The sequence below is a fragment of the Microcaecilia unicolor genome, chromosome 11 (genome assembly GCF_901765095.1).
Source record: "Microcaecilia unicolor chromosome 11, aMicUni1.1, whole genome shotgun sequence".
Taxonomy (NCBI): domain Eukaryota; kingdom Metazoa; phylum Chordata; class Amphibia; order Gymnophiona; family Siphonopidae; genus Microcaecilia; species Microcaecilia unicolor.
This window is the reverse complement of record NC_044041.1, coordinates 98,260,267-98,274,235: the sequence shown is the minus strand read 5'-3', so window position 1 is coordinate 98,274,235 and position 13,969 is coordinate 98,260,267. Positions and strand designations below refer to the sequence as shown.

The 13,969-nt window shown below is 43.7% G+C and overlaps 1 protein-coding gene across 1 annotated transcript in view; it reads left to right on the top strand.

Annotated features, from left to right (window-relative positions):
* LINGO3 (leucine rich repeat and Ig domain containing 3) overlaps positions 1–11,606 on the top strand; it is a 93,825-nt gene extending 82,219 nt beyond the window's left edge. Inside the window, 5 exon segments of the mRNA XM_030219772.1 lie at positions 8,482–9,454; positions 9,456–9,549; positions 9,552–9,758; positions 9,761–9,934; positions 9,937–11,606. Coding sequence (XP_030075632.1) covers positions 8,516–9,454; positions 9,456–9,549; positions 9,552–9,758; positions 9,761–9,934; positions 9,937–10,334 — 1,812 coding nt within the window. The 5' untranslated portion in view covers positions 8,482–8,515 and the 3' untranslated portion in view covers positions 10,335–11,606.
* Positions 11,607–13,969: the final 2,363 nt, after the last annotated feature.

Here is a 13,969-nt window from a genome sequence, read left to right as displayed (position 1 = left end):
GGCGGGTTTGCCCTCTCCGAGGAACAGCTACTGCAAATAACGACAGCAGTAACACAAGCGCTGGAGCCGCGCCTAGAACGTTTATCGACGCAGATAGAACAGTTCGAAGCCCGTCTGGCAGAATCTTCCAAGCGAACCGGAGAGTTAGAAAAGCGGGTGTCAGACTTGGATGATATCCACCCCCCGATACAGCAAACAATGAAACAGCTGCAGAGTACGGTAACAGCACTAAATGAAAAGATTGACTATCTCGAGAATAGATCGAGACGGAGCAATTTGCGTCTCATTGGTCTGCCAGAATCGATCAGCGACCCGGCATTAGCAGAGGTCGTGGAAAAATGGCTCAAATCAAAATTTGCTTTATCAGACCACGCTGGGGCACTCTGTCTGGAGAGAGTTCACAGAGTAGGCCGGAGACAAGATGGCCGCCAGGTACCGCGTGCAGTCATATTGAAGGTACATAACTACCTACATAAACTAGAGATTCTGAGAGGATACAGATTAAAGAGAGAGACCACCAAATATGACGGCCATCTGATTCGAATTTTCCAGGACTACTCAGTATCCCTACAAGAACGACGGAAGAAATTTAACCCGTTGTGCCGCCGTTTGCAGGAATTGCAGGTCAGATTCATGTTTATCTACCCAGCGGTGTTACGTATACGACATGGAGACAGATGGAAATCGTTTGACACAGAGCTGGCAGCCAAGGAATACATCGCAGAGTTGGAAAGCAAGTTGGCTCCGCAGAAGAAGGGGGAGAGTGAGACTGTTCTTGGACTTTGCAGTGGACTGATGCAGTGAGTACAACAAGTTGTGAGAACACTTCTTAGTTATACATCCAACAAGGGCGGGAGGCCTCGTGCATGGTAGGGGCTCCCAACTTAACGAGGGCTGATGTATAGGGAACGGGTAAACAGGTTAGATTTTTGGGAGGGGGGGTAGGATATAGGGTGGGAAGGGTTAGAGAAAGGGGGAGCATAAGATTTCATTTGGGAACAAGGACTACAACATTGGTACCAGTTAAGAAAACACATAGCAACACAAGGTACAGAAGAGAGGATAGTGACAAAACGATGTGCAGTGGGAAAAAGGGAGCTCTGGGGCAAGGCTGGGTGCCCTGGAGACATAAACAAAACATCTTAGCGTTGCCGGGACAGCCTGTTACCCCTGTATGCCACCTGCTAGGATTCGCCTGATCTCTTGGAATGTTGGGGGCATTTCCTCTCCAGTTAAGAGAACTAAAATACTTGCGGCCCTTAATCGCCACAAAGTAGGAATAGCCTGCCTCTAGACCAGGCTTTCTCAGGAAGAACATGAGAAGCTGAAGCACCATTGGGTGGGAGAAGTTTTTAGTTCCCCAGCAATAGGTCAAAAAGGGGGGGTAGCGATCCTGATTCACAAAACACTATTATGCACAGCAAAAATGATGTACAAAGATGGTGAGGGAAGATTGGTGGGGATACAACTTAACCTACAAGGGAACGAGATACTGCTGGCCTCAGTGTATGGACCAAACTCCTCAGCACAAAAATTTTATGCACAGCTGTTAGCCCGATATCAAGACAGAAAGGTGCGGCCCTTAATAGTAGCAGGGGATTTAAATCTGGTGATGGATGCAGAGTTAGACAGATCTAACCCACCTCCCAAAAGTCCGACCTCTTCCCCCTCGGTGTTAGAAACTTTTTGTCAGGGACTGGGCCTGATAGATCCTTGGAGGACCCTCCATGGGGAAGAGAAAGATTACACACATACCTCCAGAGCACATCACACACAGTCTAGAATAGATTATATACTTGTAACACCGGATCTCTTCCCGAAGATCACTGCAGCCACAATAGGCCCGGAAGAGATTTCGGACCATTCTGCCATTTGGGTGGATATTGAATCGGGGACTTTCTTCTGGAGGCCATCAGGGTGGAGATTCCCAGCATATTTATTCTCCTCTAAAGAATTCCAAGCCCACTTGCAAAAGAAATGGGAGGAGTTTCAGGCACATAACTGGGAACACGTAGAGGATATTGTTCTTTTTTGGTCTACCGCCAAAGCGGTACTCAGGGGTGAGATTATCGCCTACGTCAGTAGACGGAATCGACAAATCACCCAGGGAATCATAGACCTAGAGAAGAAGTTAAGAGGGGCGAGACGCAGATACATTCATGAACCTACTCAACCCCACTATGAGACACTGATGGCTACTAGGGTGGCCTTAAATAGTCTACTACACGAGAGAACAAAGAAATCCCTGTTGTACAGGAAGTACCAGTTGTACAAATTTGGGGACAGAGCAGGAGGAATGATGGCCCGACTAGTGAAAGGAACCCGGAGACCTCATTTCATTTCCGCCATAAAGACACCTGGGGGCAAGACTACAAATAACTTATCAGAAATAGCTCAGACTTTTCAAGATCACTTCGCCACCTTATATAGGGGAGGAACAGAAAAAGTAGGCCTCCGGGAGAAAATTCAGAAATACCTACAAGAGAGAAAATTGGGGAGTATTTTGACGGACCATTTAGCCTCTTTAAATATCCCGATAGAGGCCAAAGAGTTACAGACAGCCATTAGAGCGCTGAAGTTACATTCCGCCCCTGGGCCCGATGGCCTGTCCGGCGAATTTTACAAAATATTGACATTACAGATAATAGGTCCTTTAACAGAATATCTAAATACGGTGGTGGAGGCGGGGTGTTTCCCAGCACATGCGAACACGGCTGCTGTTAGCCTTATACCTAAACCAGGTAGAGACCCCTTGGACCCTGGCTCCTACAGACCCATATCACTCATTAATGTAGAGGCGAAACTACTGTCCCACATTTTAGCAGATAGATTGGCGCCCCTAATGCCTCAACTAGTACAGGAGGAACAAACCGGCTTCATCCGGGGCCGCCAGTCAGTCCTCAACGTGCGGAAATTACTATTAGCCATGCTGGCTAGACCAGGTTCAGAGGCCAGTGGGTTGCTTGTGAGTTTAGACGTGGAACGCGCTTTTGACCAGGTGGAATGGCCTTTCATGTTTGAAGTCCTGAAAGACAGAGGGTTGGCAGGGTGATTTTTTCAAGCGGTAGAAACATTGTATACACACCCACGGGCAATGATAAGAGTAAATGGGGTGTACACAGATAGTTTTGACATCGAAAGGGGCACAAGACAGGGATGCCCTCTGTCACCATTGCTTTTCATATTGACTCTGGAGCCCTTATTGGCAGAAATTCGATCGCAGTGCAGTATTAAGGGCATCTAGGTGTATGGGAGGGAACTGAAAGTACTTGCATACGCAGATGACGTGCTGATGTTGTTCCTATCTGTGATAGAGAATTACGGGAAACTTTCGGGATATAAGCTTAATTTGTCTAAGTCACTGGCCCTTCCGCTGAGTGAGACGGTGCGGAGGGAGTGGAGAGGCCAACAGCCGCTGCAGTGGGCACAACAGCAAATCCGTTATCTGGGGGTCACAATCCCAGTAGACATGGAGGCACTATATGAGAGTAATGTTTCACCCCTCATGACCTCAACCAGGAGACTATTACAGGCATGGAGTGCATGCCCTCTCTCTCTTTCGGGTTGGATAGGCCTTTTAACATGATGATTGCCCCTAAGTGGCTATATATATTTCAGATGCTGCCCTTGTACCTGAGGGGGAGAGAGGAGCGGACTCTTAATCAGCTCACACAGAAGTTTTTGTGGAATGGGAGAAGGCCCAGACTCCCTATTCAGATATTACAGAAACCAAAATCACATGGGGGAATGGGCCTACTTAACATACGTTACCTCACTATAGCTAGTTCTTTGAGGCACATAAAAGACTGGCTAGCAGGAACCCAGGATTTTTCGATAACATCTTTAGAGATGGCTCTGGCTCCCACTGCACATCTAGGATGGGGGTTGCATGCGCCGGGACATAGATTAGATGAGGGGTTGAGGAAGAATCCATTATTACTGGCAGCTAGGGCAATATGGAAGTGGCTCTGTAGGAGACATAACTTTGATTGAAGGGCGACTCCATTTCAGCCACTGTATCACAATCCGGATTTTCCTGAGGGATCTACCTCGGCAGCCTTCGCCCGATGGCGGACAAGTGGGATACAATACATTTATCAACTAGTGACGGAGGAGGGCAAGATACGACCATTTACAGAACTGCAACAGGAATTTAAGCTGACCGAGAAAGACCGCTTTGCCTATCTACAGGTGCATCATTACATCAGATCTCTGGGATGGTACAACTTAAGTGAGGATGTTCAGGACATTTTAAGCACTGCATTGACTTTAGGGGCACAGAACCCGGTACCCCTGAAATACCACCACAGATACCTACAAGACTCGACAGAGGACATAGATTATCGAACAGTGACAAGAAAATGGGCGGCAGACCTGAAGGTGGAGATTACAGAGGATACATTGAGTGGTTTCCTGACCTCCATACAAAGTACCTCGGTCTTCACCCGCTTCTGGGAATTACAATATAAATTTGCCCTTCGACTTTACGTTTCTCCAAGCAGAGCCTTTAAAGCAGGATATGGACAGTCTGATATCTGCCCGTGGTGCGGTTTAGCTCAAGCCTCTCTTGGACATATGTTCTGGACTTGCTGCCACTCGTCATTGCTATGGGCACAGATACTGCGTGAGACTAGGAGATATTGGGGTCATAAATTCAGCGACAACCCTTACTCCTTTTTGGAGAATTCAAATACGTTGGACCCTCTCCCTCAGGCCTTCGCGCTTTCTTACAGAGGGCAGCATTGATGGGGAAAAGAGTCATATTGCTGCACTGGAGAGACAGTAGAGCACCGTCCATAGCAGCCTGGCAGATACAAATGATTGAATTATTGAAGTTAGAGAGGCGCGGAATTCAAGATTTGACATCAAGAGAAGGTCGGACACTGCAGAAAACATAGGCGAACTTTTGGGACACTCTGCAACCCACTGCACGAAGTAGAATCCTCAATTCATAGTACCTAATAGTGATAGTAATGTTAACATTAATAATCTTATCCGCATAAGATTATAGGGAGGGAAGGGAGGGGAGAAGGGAAGGGGAGATGCTAAGTAGGAGGAGGGAGGAGGGGGGTGTTGGGAGGGCTAGGGATGGAGAGGGGAGGGGGTTGAGGAGGAGGGAATCGGAGGGAGTGGTTGGGGGGATGGGAGAAAATGTAAATGACATGTTGACGCCTGGCTAGCTGTTGATCATTGTGATTTTCACTGTTTGTTGCATATTTACTGGGTTTTCTATTTGTTGCGCAATGATAATAAAAAAGATTTAAACATAATGCCTTTGTATCACTCCATGGTGTGACCGCACCTCGAATACTGTGTGCAATTCTGGCCACTGCATCTCAAAAAAAGATATAGTGGAATTAGAAAAGTTACAGAGAAGGATGATGAAAGTGTTAAAGGGGATGGGATGACTTCCCTATGAGGAAAGGCTAAAGCAGCTAGGGCTTTTCAACTTGGAGAGAAAATGGCTAAGGGGAGATATGATAGCGGTCTATAAAATAATGAGTGGAGTGGAACAGGTAGATGTGAATCGCTTGTTTAATCTTTCCAAAGATATTAGGACTAGGGGGCATGCAATGAAGCTGCAAAGTAGTAAATTTAATATTTCTTCACACAATGTATAATAAAACTGTGGAATTCATTGCCAGAGAATGTGGTAAAAGCAGTTAGCTTAACAGGGTTTAAAAAAGGTTTGCCTACTTTCCTAAAAGAAAAGTCCATAAGTCATTATTAAGCTGGACTTAGGGAAAATCCACTGCTTATTTCTAGAATAAGCAGCATAAAATGTATTGTACTGTTTTGGGATCTTGCCTGGTACTTGCAACCTGGATTGGTCACTGTGTGGGCTTGATGGACCTTCAGTCTGTCCCAGTATAGCAACACTTATGCTCTTATGTTCTTAAAATGGTATCACCTTATTTTCCTTTCTTTTGTTTTATTTCTATTTACTTTGAATGGTCTGTGCCAGCAATGCCGTGCAGCTTTGTAAACAGGGGGGGGGATCAATCACTATAACCCACCTATTACCTGATCAATGAGTAAAGGACAAAAAAAATTAAACTAAATGTTCTCTTTTTCTAATAGAAAAGTTTCCAGGTGTAAGAGATCAAGAAAACAAAAACATTATTCTCATATGTTACCAGACACTTACAAGGAAATTAAAAAAAGGAAAGAATCTCTTAATGCTAAGACCCTAGGTTTTAACTGAAGAAAAACTTTCCACCTCATTTGCATAGATCTGGCAAACATCAGGAAATATCATAATAGGCTGCCCCCAAAAAAGGAACATTTATCTTTGCCAAATAAGCTTTCATTATTACAAATTTATGTTCCTCTTTTAGAAAAGATACCATCTTAGTAAAAGGCTCCTGAGAGGACTCGCGAAATCTAGTCAAATCTAAGCTGTCTGGAGAATGAATAGTATCTAAAGCTCCTTCCTTATTGGGGGTCCTAGACCTTCTAGGCAAATAATGTAAGTGACTAACAGAAACAGTTTCAATTGTCAGTAACTGCAAAACCAAGTACATTTTTAGAAGTTCTAAGAGTGCCAAGAAATGAGTAACAGGAAAAGAGTGCCACATTATTTATCAGTAGCGATTATTCCTTATTTTCCATCCAGGGAACTTTGTTCTATATTCTTTTAGAATTAAGATGGCGATTATAAGAAAATCCATGTTGGTTTACTTAGCGCCTGTAGTAGGGAGTTCTTTACCCTTTAGAATTTGAAATGAATCTTCTTTATTGAGGTTCAAGAAAGAATTTAAAACATTTTTTTTTCTTTACCAAGTGTTTGGTTAGAATGAAAGTGCTGTCAAGCATCTCAGTAGAGCTCTGGTTAGGTACTGGCAGATCTGCATCACATTTTCTTTTCTTCAGAACGGCTATTCTTTCCAACCCCAATGGAAGTTGGAAAGAATTATACAACAGGGATCAAGAATATCTGTCTGTTCATCTGTCTGGGGGGCCAATTAACTCTATGAAAATTTCATGGAATGGGATGAAATTTGGCATGCGGAAAAAACAGTGAAAATAGGCCAGATGTGACTGGTGGTTCCAGAGAAACAAGCCCCCATAAATAGGCCCAATGCTTTTCTATGGAAGAAAGAGTTGCAGTTTCTGTACCATAAAAACTTACATCACCCTGTAAAGCTGCCTCCACCCACATCAGCCTCACCAACTTGCAAATTGTCTCTCCCAAAAATCTACCCTTCCAACTCCCCCACCACCCCACACAATGCCCCATCCCCATACATAAGAACATATGAGTAGCTATACTGGGTCAGATCAAGGGTCCATCTAGCCCAGTATCCTGTTTCCAACTGTGGCCATGCCAGGCCACAAGTACCTGGCAGAAAGCCAAACCATGGCAGCATTCCATGCTACCAATCCCAGGGCAAGCAGTTGCTTCCCCCATATCTGTCTCAATAGCAGACTATAGACTTTTCCTCCAGGAACTTGTCCAAACTTTTTAAAACTCAGATGCGCTAACCGCTGTTACTACATCCTCTGGCAAAGAGTTTCAGACTACCTCTGCAACTGCCCCACCCCCAAAATAACCCCACAATTCTCCCAGCCCCCGAAAAAGCACTACCCCATAATTGCCCCACCACCCCACAAAACTGTCCTCACCCACTCAACTGCCCTACCGTCCTGGATGAAATTATACTTCTCTGTCTGGGTAAAAGCACATGTCAGCTTCTACAGCATACAGCAGGGATGTCCAGCCTCTGCCTTTGCATAAAATGAAGGCAGTTCATGCAAACAGATCTCATGTATATTCATTGGGGAAATCCTGAAAATCTGACTGGATTGTGGCCCTTGAGGACCAAGGTTCAACACCCCTGGCATACAGATTTGTAGGTAGGTTAAAAAGAGATGTTCCTGTAGGTCAAGGGAGAAAACAGCATGCATTTTTTTTCTTCAATTTTATGTTTGTTCTTTTGCCCTGCTCGGTCACATACACAAATAACAGAAGTAAAGTGTTGGGGCGCTTTCAGCACATGTAACTTTACACTAGCTCAGGGTTTCAGCCTTGTCCTGTGGGATCCACTTACCAGTCAAGGTTTTCAGGTTCTCCATAATGAATATGCATACAATACTTTTGCATTCACTGCTTATTTGGTGGAGGGGGGAAGGGGAGAGACAGTCTTACTTTTCTAGAGTTCAAGCCATAATTTTGTCCTGGTTTAATGCCAGAGGCAGGAATGTGGCACAGGGAATTCACCATCAAGCTCTATTATGTATTTGTTTGTGTTTTTTTAATCTGTAGCTGTCACCAATGTTTTCTGTTCTATGAACTCTGATTTTTTTTGACAAGTCCAAAAATAACAAAACCGTAACGTGTATTATAATTAGATTAATCATTTTAAAGTATGGATGGTGCTCCAACCAAATGCTTTACTGTACTTGATGACTAACCTTTGTTTGTTATTTTAGAGCAAATAGAATTAATACTTTTCTATTTCTTTCTTTTTAAATTTGCAGGTGCATGGGAGAATGATCGTGCACCCATGAGACCATGTGCTGCACTATGACATCATATTGGCTTCTAATACTGGGTTTCCATTTACTCCAGCTGAGCATGAACTCAGCAGGGGCCTGCCCAGCCCGGTGTGAGTGTGCTCCCCAGATCAAGTCCGTGGTGTGCCACCGCAAGCGACTGAACTCAATCCCTGAAGGGATCCCCACCGAGACAAAAATTCTTGACCTCAGCAAAAACAGAATCCGTTACCTGAATCCAGGAGATCTGTCCCCCTACCCTTTGCTGGAGGAAGTTGATCTCAGTGAGAACATCATTTCAAGTATAGAGCCAGGGGCATTTAGTAACTTATTCAATCTGCAGACCTTGCACCTGAGAGACAATCAGCTGAAGCTGATCCCCACCGGTGTCTTCACCAAGCTATCTAACTTGACTTTTTTAGACATTAGCGAAAACAAAATTGTGATTCTATTGGACTACATGTTCCAAGACTTAAAGAATTTGAAGAGCCTAGAAGTGGGTGATAACGATTTGGTATATGTTTCTCAGAAGGCCTTCTCTGGCCTTCTGGGCCTTGAGCAACTCACGATAGAAAGGTGCAATTTGACCTCATTATCGGCAGAATCTCTTTCTTATCTTCAGAACCTGGAAGTTCTTAGGCTTCGCTACCTTGGCATAACTTCCGTGGAAGATCAGAACTTCAAAAAATTATACAACCTCAAGGAGTTGGAAATCGATAACTGGTTATTCTTGGAGGACATCTCACCAACAAGCTTTCAAGGACTGAACCTCACCTCACTCTCCATAACGTACACCAACATCACATCAGTCCCTATAGCAGCTTTAAGGAACTTGGTGTATCTCAGACACTTAAATCTGTCTTACAACCCTATCAGCACTGTGCAGAGGGGCTCTTTCAGGGACCTTGTCCGACTTTGTGAACTCCACATTGTTGGTGCTATGTTGACAATGGTAGAAACCTCAAGCTTTCTTTGGCCTGAGACAAATCCGCTTGTTAAATGTTTCCAACAACTTTTTGTCAACATTGGAGGAAAGCACCTTCCAGTCTGTCAACAACTGGAGACCCTACGCATAGACCAGAATCCATTGGCCTGTGACTGCCGCCTTCTCTGGATCTTGCAGCGCAGGAAGACACTTAACTTTGATGGCCAGCCACCAACTTGTGCCTCACCTACCGAGATCCAGGGTAATGCTCTGCGAGACTTCCCTGACTCAGTTCTTTTTGAGTACTTTATCTGCCAAAAACCCAAAATAAGGGACCGAAGCTTCAACATGTAACAGCACATGAAGGACAGTCTGTCTCTTTCCTCTGCAGAGCAGATGGGGAACCCACACCAGTAATTGTCTGGGTATCTCCTCAGCACAAAGTGATCACAAGCAAGAGTTCTGGGAGAGCAACTGTTCTCTCTGGGGGCACCTTAGAAATCCGATTTGCCCAAGTCCAGACAGTGGCACCTATACTTGTATTGCTAGCAATGCAGGTGGCAACGACACCTATTTTGCCACTTTGACTGTCAAAGGGCATCCAACAGATGGGTCCATTTATGCAAACCAAACTTTATACCTCAGTGAGCGCAATGATTCTTTGCATAATGAGACACAAGTCTTTTTAAAGTTTACCTTTGACCTTAAGACGATCTTGGTGTCAACAGCAATGGGTTGCATAACCTTCCTGGGTGTTGTGCTGTTTTGCTTTCTTCTCCTCTTCGTCTGGAGCAGAGGAAGGGGCCAGCACAAGAATAACTTCTCAGTGGAATATTCCTTCCGCAAAGTCGATGGGCCAACCTCGGCTGCTGGTCAAGGTGGTGCCAGGAAGTTCAACATGAAGATGATCTAAGAATAAGCTGGAAGGGAAACTCCTTGCCTGACTCATTGGGCATGGCTTAACTAAGGATTCTTTGTGCATTTTCCTTGAATCATATACAGGCAATGGTTTTGTTAAATAGACTAAAATCGGTAATGCACACTGATTAATTTAGATGTCATTGAAAATTTTGCCTTGATTAAGATCGACCACAAGGGCTTTCCGGCACATGATGGAATGTGTTGACCACCACTCTACAGGACCAAGATGTTTCATTGAGCTCCTTGGCCCCTTTCTAGAATGGCTTCCATCATCATGAATTCCCATTGTGACTTTCTGAAGATGCTTCAGAAGGACTTCCTTGAAAACCGTGTTTATTTTTAACTCCAAGAAACCATTTGCTTAATGTAAAAGAGCATTTATACCCAAGACAAACTAGACCTTAGATTACTACTTTTTTTTTAAAGCACTATGATCATTTTCTCATCTCTGGTACTGAAAATTTTTATTTTTTAATGTGGATCAGATAGTTTTAAAACACTTTGTATTGATAGTGCACACCACTAGCAATGGACTTTGAGACTGCAGACGTTTGATTATAGAGCTCATTCCACTTGTGCTTGTACTAGATTTCTATTAAATCCAGTGCACTTTGTCTTATTAGAATGGACATTTTTATCTGACATTTTAATAACAACACAGAGAGGCAAGGAAGCTTACGGGCTAAGGAACAAGCAACAAGGAAACCTGAAAAGATAAAGGAGAGACCAAAAAATATAGGGCCTGATAAAGAACTTATGTTCCTAACTTTGAAAATATACTAGGACTGAGTGCCTAAAGATTTACTCAAAATTTCAATAACGTTCCTCAATTTAGGAGCATAAAAAGTGGGTTGGCAACAGGGACAGATTTAGGGTACAGAAAAAAAAGGTAGGAGCTTAGCAGTGACTTTCAGCATCCAATTCGTAAATTAGGCTTATAAATCTAGGCAAACGCATGACAGGCCTAACTTTGGGGCCCTTTTGCAAAGCAGCGGTAGAGCTAATGTGCAGGTAGCACGCTCCAAATTAATACTACCGCCAGAATAGCACGGGTGCCTGGTGATAATTCTGAAGTTGGCATGCGCTGGTTCCCAGGGTAGAAAATATTTAATATTTTCTACAGCGGGGGGGGGGGGGGGGGGGGGGGCTTCCCGGCACTAATCAGCAGTGTACCCACGTTACCGCTGAAGTAGCATGTGAGCTCTTACCGCTAGGTCAATGGGTGGCAGTAAGGGCTCAGGCAGTAAATAGCCATGTGCTACCTTTAATTCTAGTGCACAGCCATTTCCTGCCCCATTGAAAACAGCCTTTTTTCCCAGCCGTGGTAAAAATTGGCCAAGTGTGGGCCAAAAACACACACCCAAACTATCATAGTCCACTTTTTACCGCAGCTTAGTAAAAGGACCCCTTTATAAGCATAACCTTTAAGCACTAAAATGCTAGCGCACCTTAGTAAACAGGGCCCTTAGGATTCTAAGTTAGGGCAAAATGTAGGATTCTAAAATTAGGAACTCTGTAATTTCTTATAAAATTCTGTATTGTTCGACTACAAAGTAAGCAGAATAAAGAGTATAACAGATACATAGGGAATGGCTATTTACCCTATTAACTAGTGCTAGGACTAAGGGATACTTCATGAAATTAATCAGCAACAGATTTAAACAAACTGGAGAACATGAAAGCTACTACTTAACCCCAGGAATGAGCAGCAAGGCACAGATTTCCCCTTTGGGATCTACTGGGTAATTCCTCTTGACCCAGACTGGCTGCTATCAGAAGCAAGGATGTTGGGCTCAACAGGCCCTTAGTCTGACACAACACGACACATTTTATGTTTTTATACCAGATTGCTGGCAAGAACTAATAATAGATTCTTCTTCACTCCGAGCTTTTGATATGTACTGCAATAACAAGAGTGATTCAACCCTCTTTCCATAGCAGACACTGGCTATCTAGGCAAAAACTAGGTGTACGGATGGGTCTGTTTAGACAGGCCAGCACTTGTAGTTGGATCTTAAGTCTAGTCCACGTGAGGATGTATTTTCTTGCTTTTAACAAAACTTCCATTTGATTCCTTCAGGAAAGAATGGGGTCCAGTGGATAAAGTAGCGCCTTGAGCAGGGACTGTCCTTCTATGTTAAACTGTACAGCGCTGCATAACCCTAGTAGCGCTTTAGAAATGTTTAGTAGTAGTAAAGTGTCAAGCTGTAAGTTAGGAAGACTCCTGGCCTTAGTTTATCTGTCTAGATAAATAATTACAGTATGACTGTTGTCCCTTCTCAGAGGTACCAAGTTACCCAGTTCTGGGTGGGGGGGGGGGGGGGAAGGTGTTTGGCCAGCCCTGGTTTTGAACTTATATCCCAAAGCATTGCTTTTGATATCCATTGAAATCAGTGCTACAGGTCCCATAATACTTTGGGGTGGTGTTCTCAGAAATGCAGAAATGGAACTGGAACTGGGTAGGCTTGGCAACTCTGCTGCCTCCAGAATTGGTGTGCTTCAAAGAAAGAGGAAGAGTTTTTTTTTTGCTCAGGCTTAACTAGAGGATGAGTATGCAACGCAGGAAAATGATTCTGCTTGTTTAGTATACATTAAAATCGATTAACTTAATAAAGATGCCAATATCTGCCATATAAAGCTCTCAGCAGACTGTATTTGGAGTACAGAATTCATTTCTAAGCATGGGTTTCCCTCCCCCCTCCAAAAAAAGTATCCCAAATCAGTATTTAAAGCTCCCCCACTAAGCTAGGATATAGGGTACAAGGGGCTTATATACTGCTAATCCCATGCTGGTTTTCTACATGGATGGAATGTGGCCCAAACCAAGACTTGTTTAGCCTGCTTCTTAGGACATAGGGATCTATGACACTTTACACTGCATGCTAAAAAAAGAAAAAAAGCCAAGGCCAAGCCCTCAAGCTTCCTGAAAAACTCATGGAATGGAAGCCCCAGAGCAGGGCACCAATGTGCACCATGGACAGTTTGACTTTCTTGTTCTGAAAACATGAGCTTGTTTCCTTCCCATCTTCTGCATCCCTGAGTGACATATCCAGATTTCCAAGGCAAGGGGGATTGGTGTGAGAGGGGAATACATTTCTCTTCCAGCGATTATTCACCTTTGCATATGTCTTCCAGGCTCACATGTTTTCTTTTTCAGGATAAGCGGGGAAGGTGGGACTGGGGTAGGGTTAAACTGGGTTAGAGGAGGGATGGGGAAGAGCGATACCATTGTAGAAATGAGCAAAAGGCCAATGCATGTGCTGTACTGTCAGAGAGTATAAGCACCCCATGGTGCGAGCAGATATTTTGTAGCCATGGTTTCTATTTTTCATTTAGATGAAAAAATTTAAACTTCACTGTTATGTGCTTTGACGGTTAAGACAAAAATGACAAGTTGCCTTTTTGTGTATAAAGCATGTGATATGCGCTATAATTTTAAAAACATGTAAAAATTAAAGATTTGTGGAGTTTTATTTATCTCTTTCTGTGACTGGGAGCAATTGTTATGTGTGTGTGTTTTTGTTTTTGTTCTGAGTTATGGCTCTTAAATCTGATCTGGGTTTTTAAGACAGCCAGAAACAAAAAAACAATGGGGCCCTTTTACTAAGGCATGTAGACACCTATAAC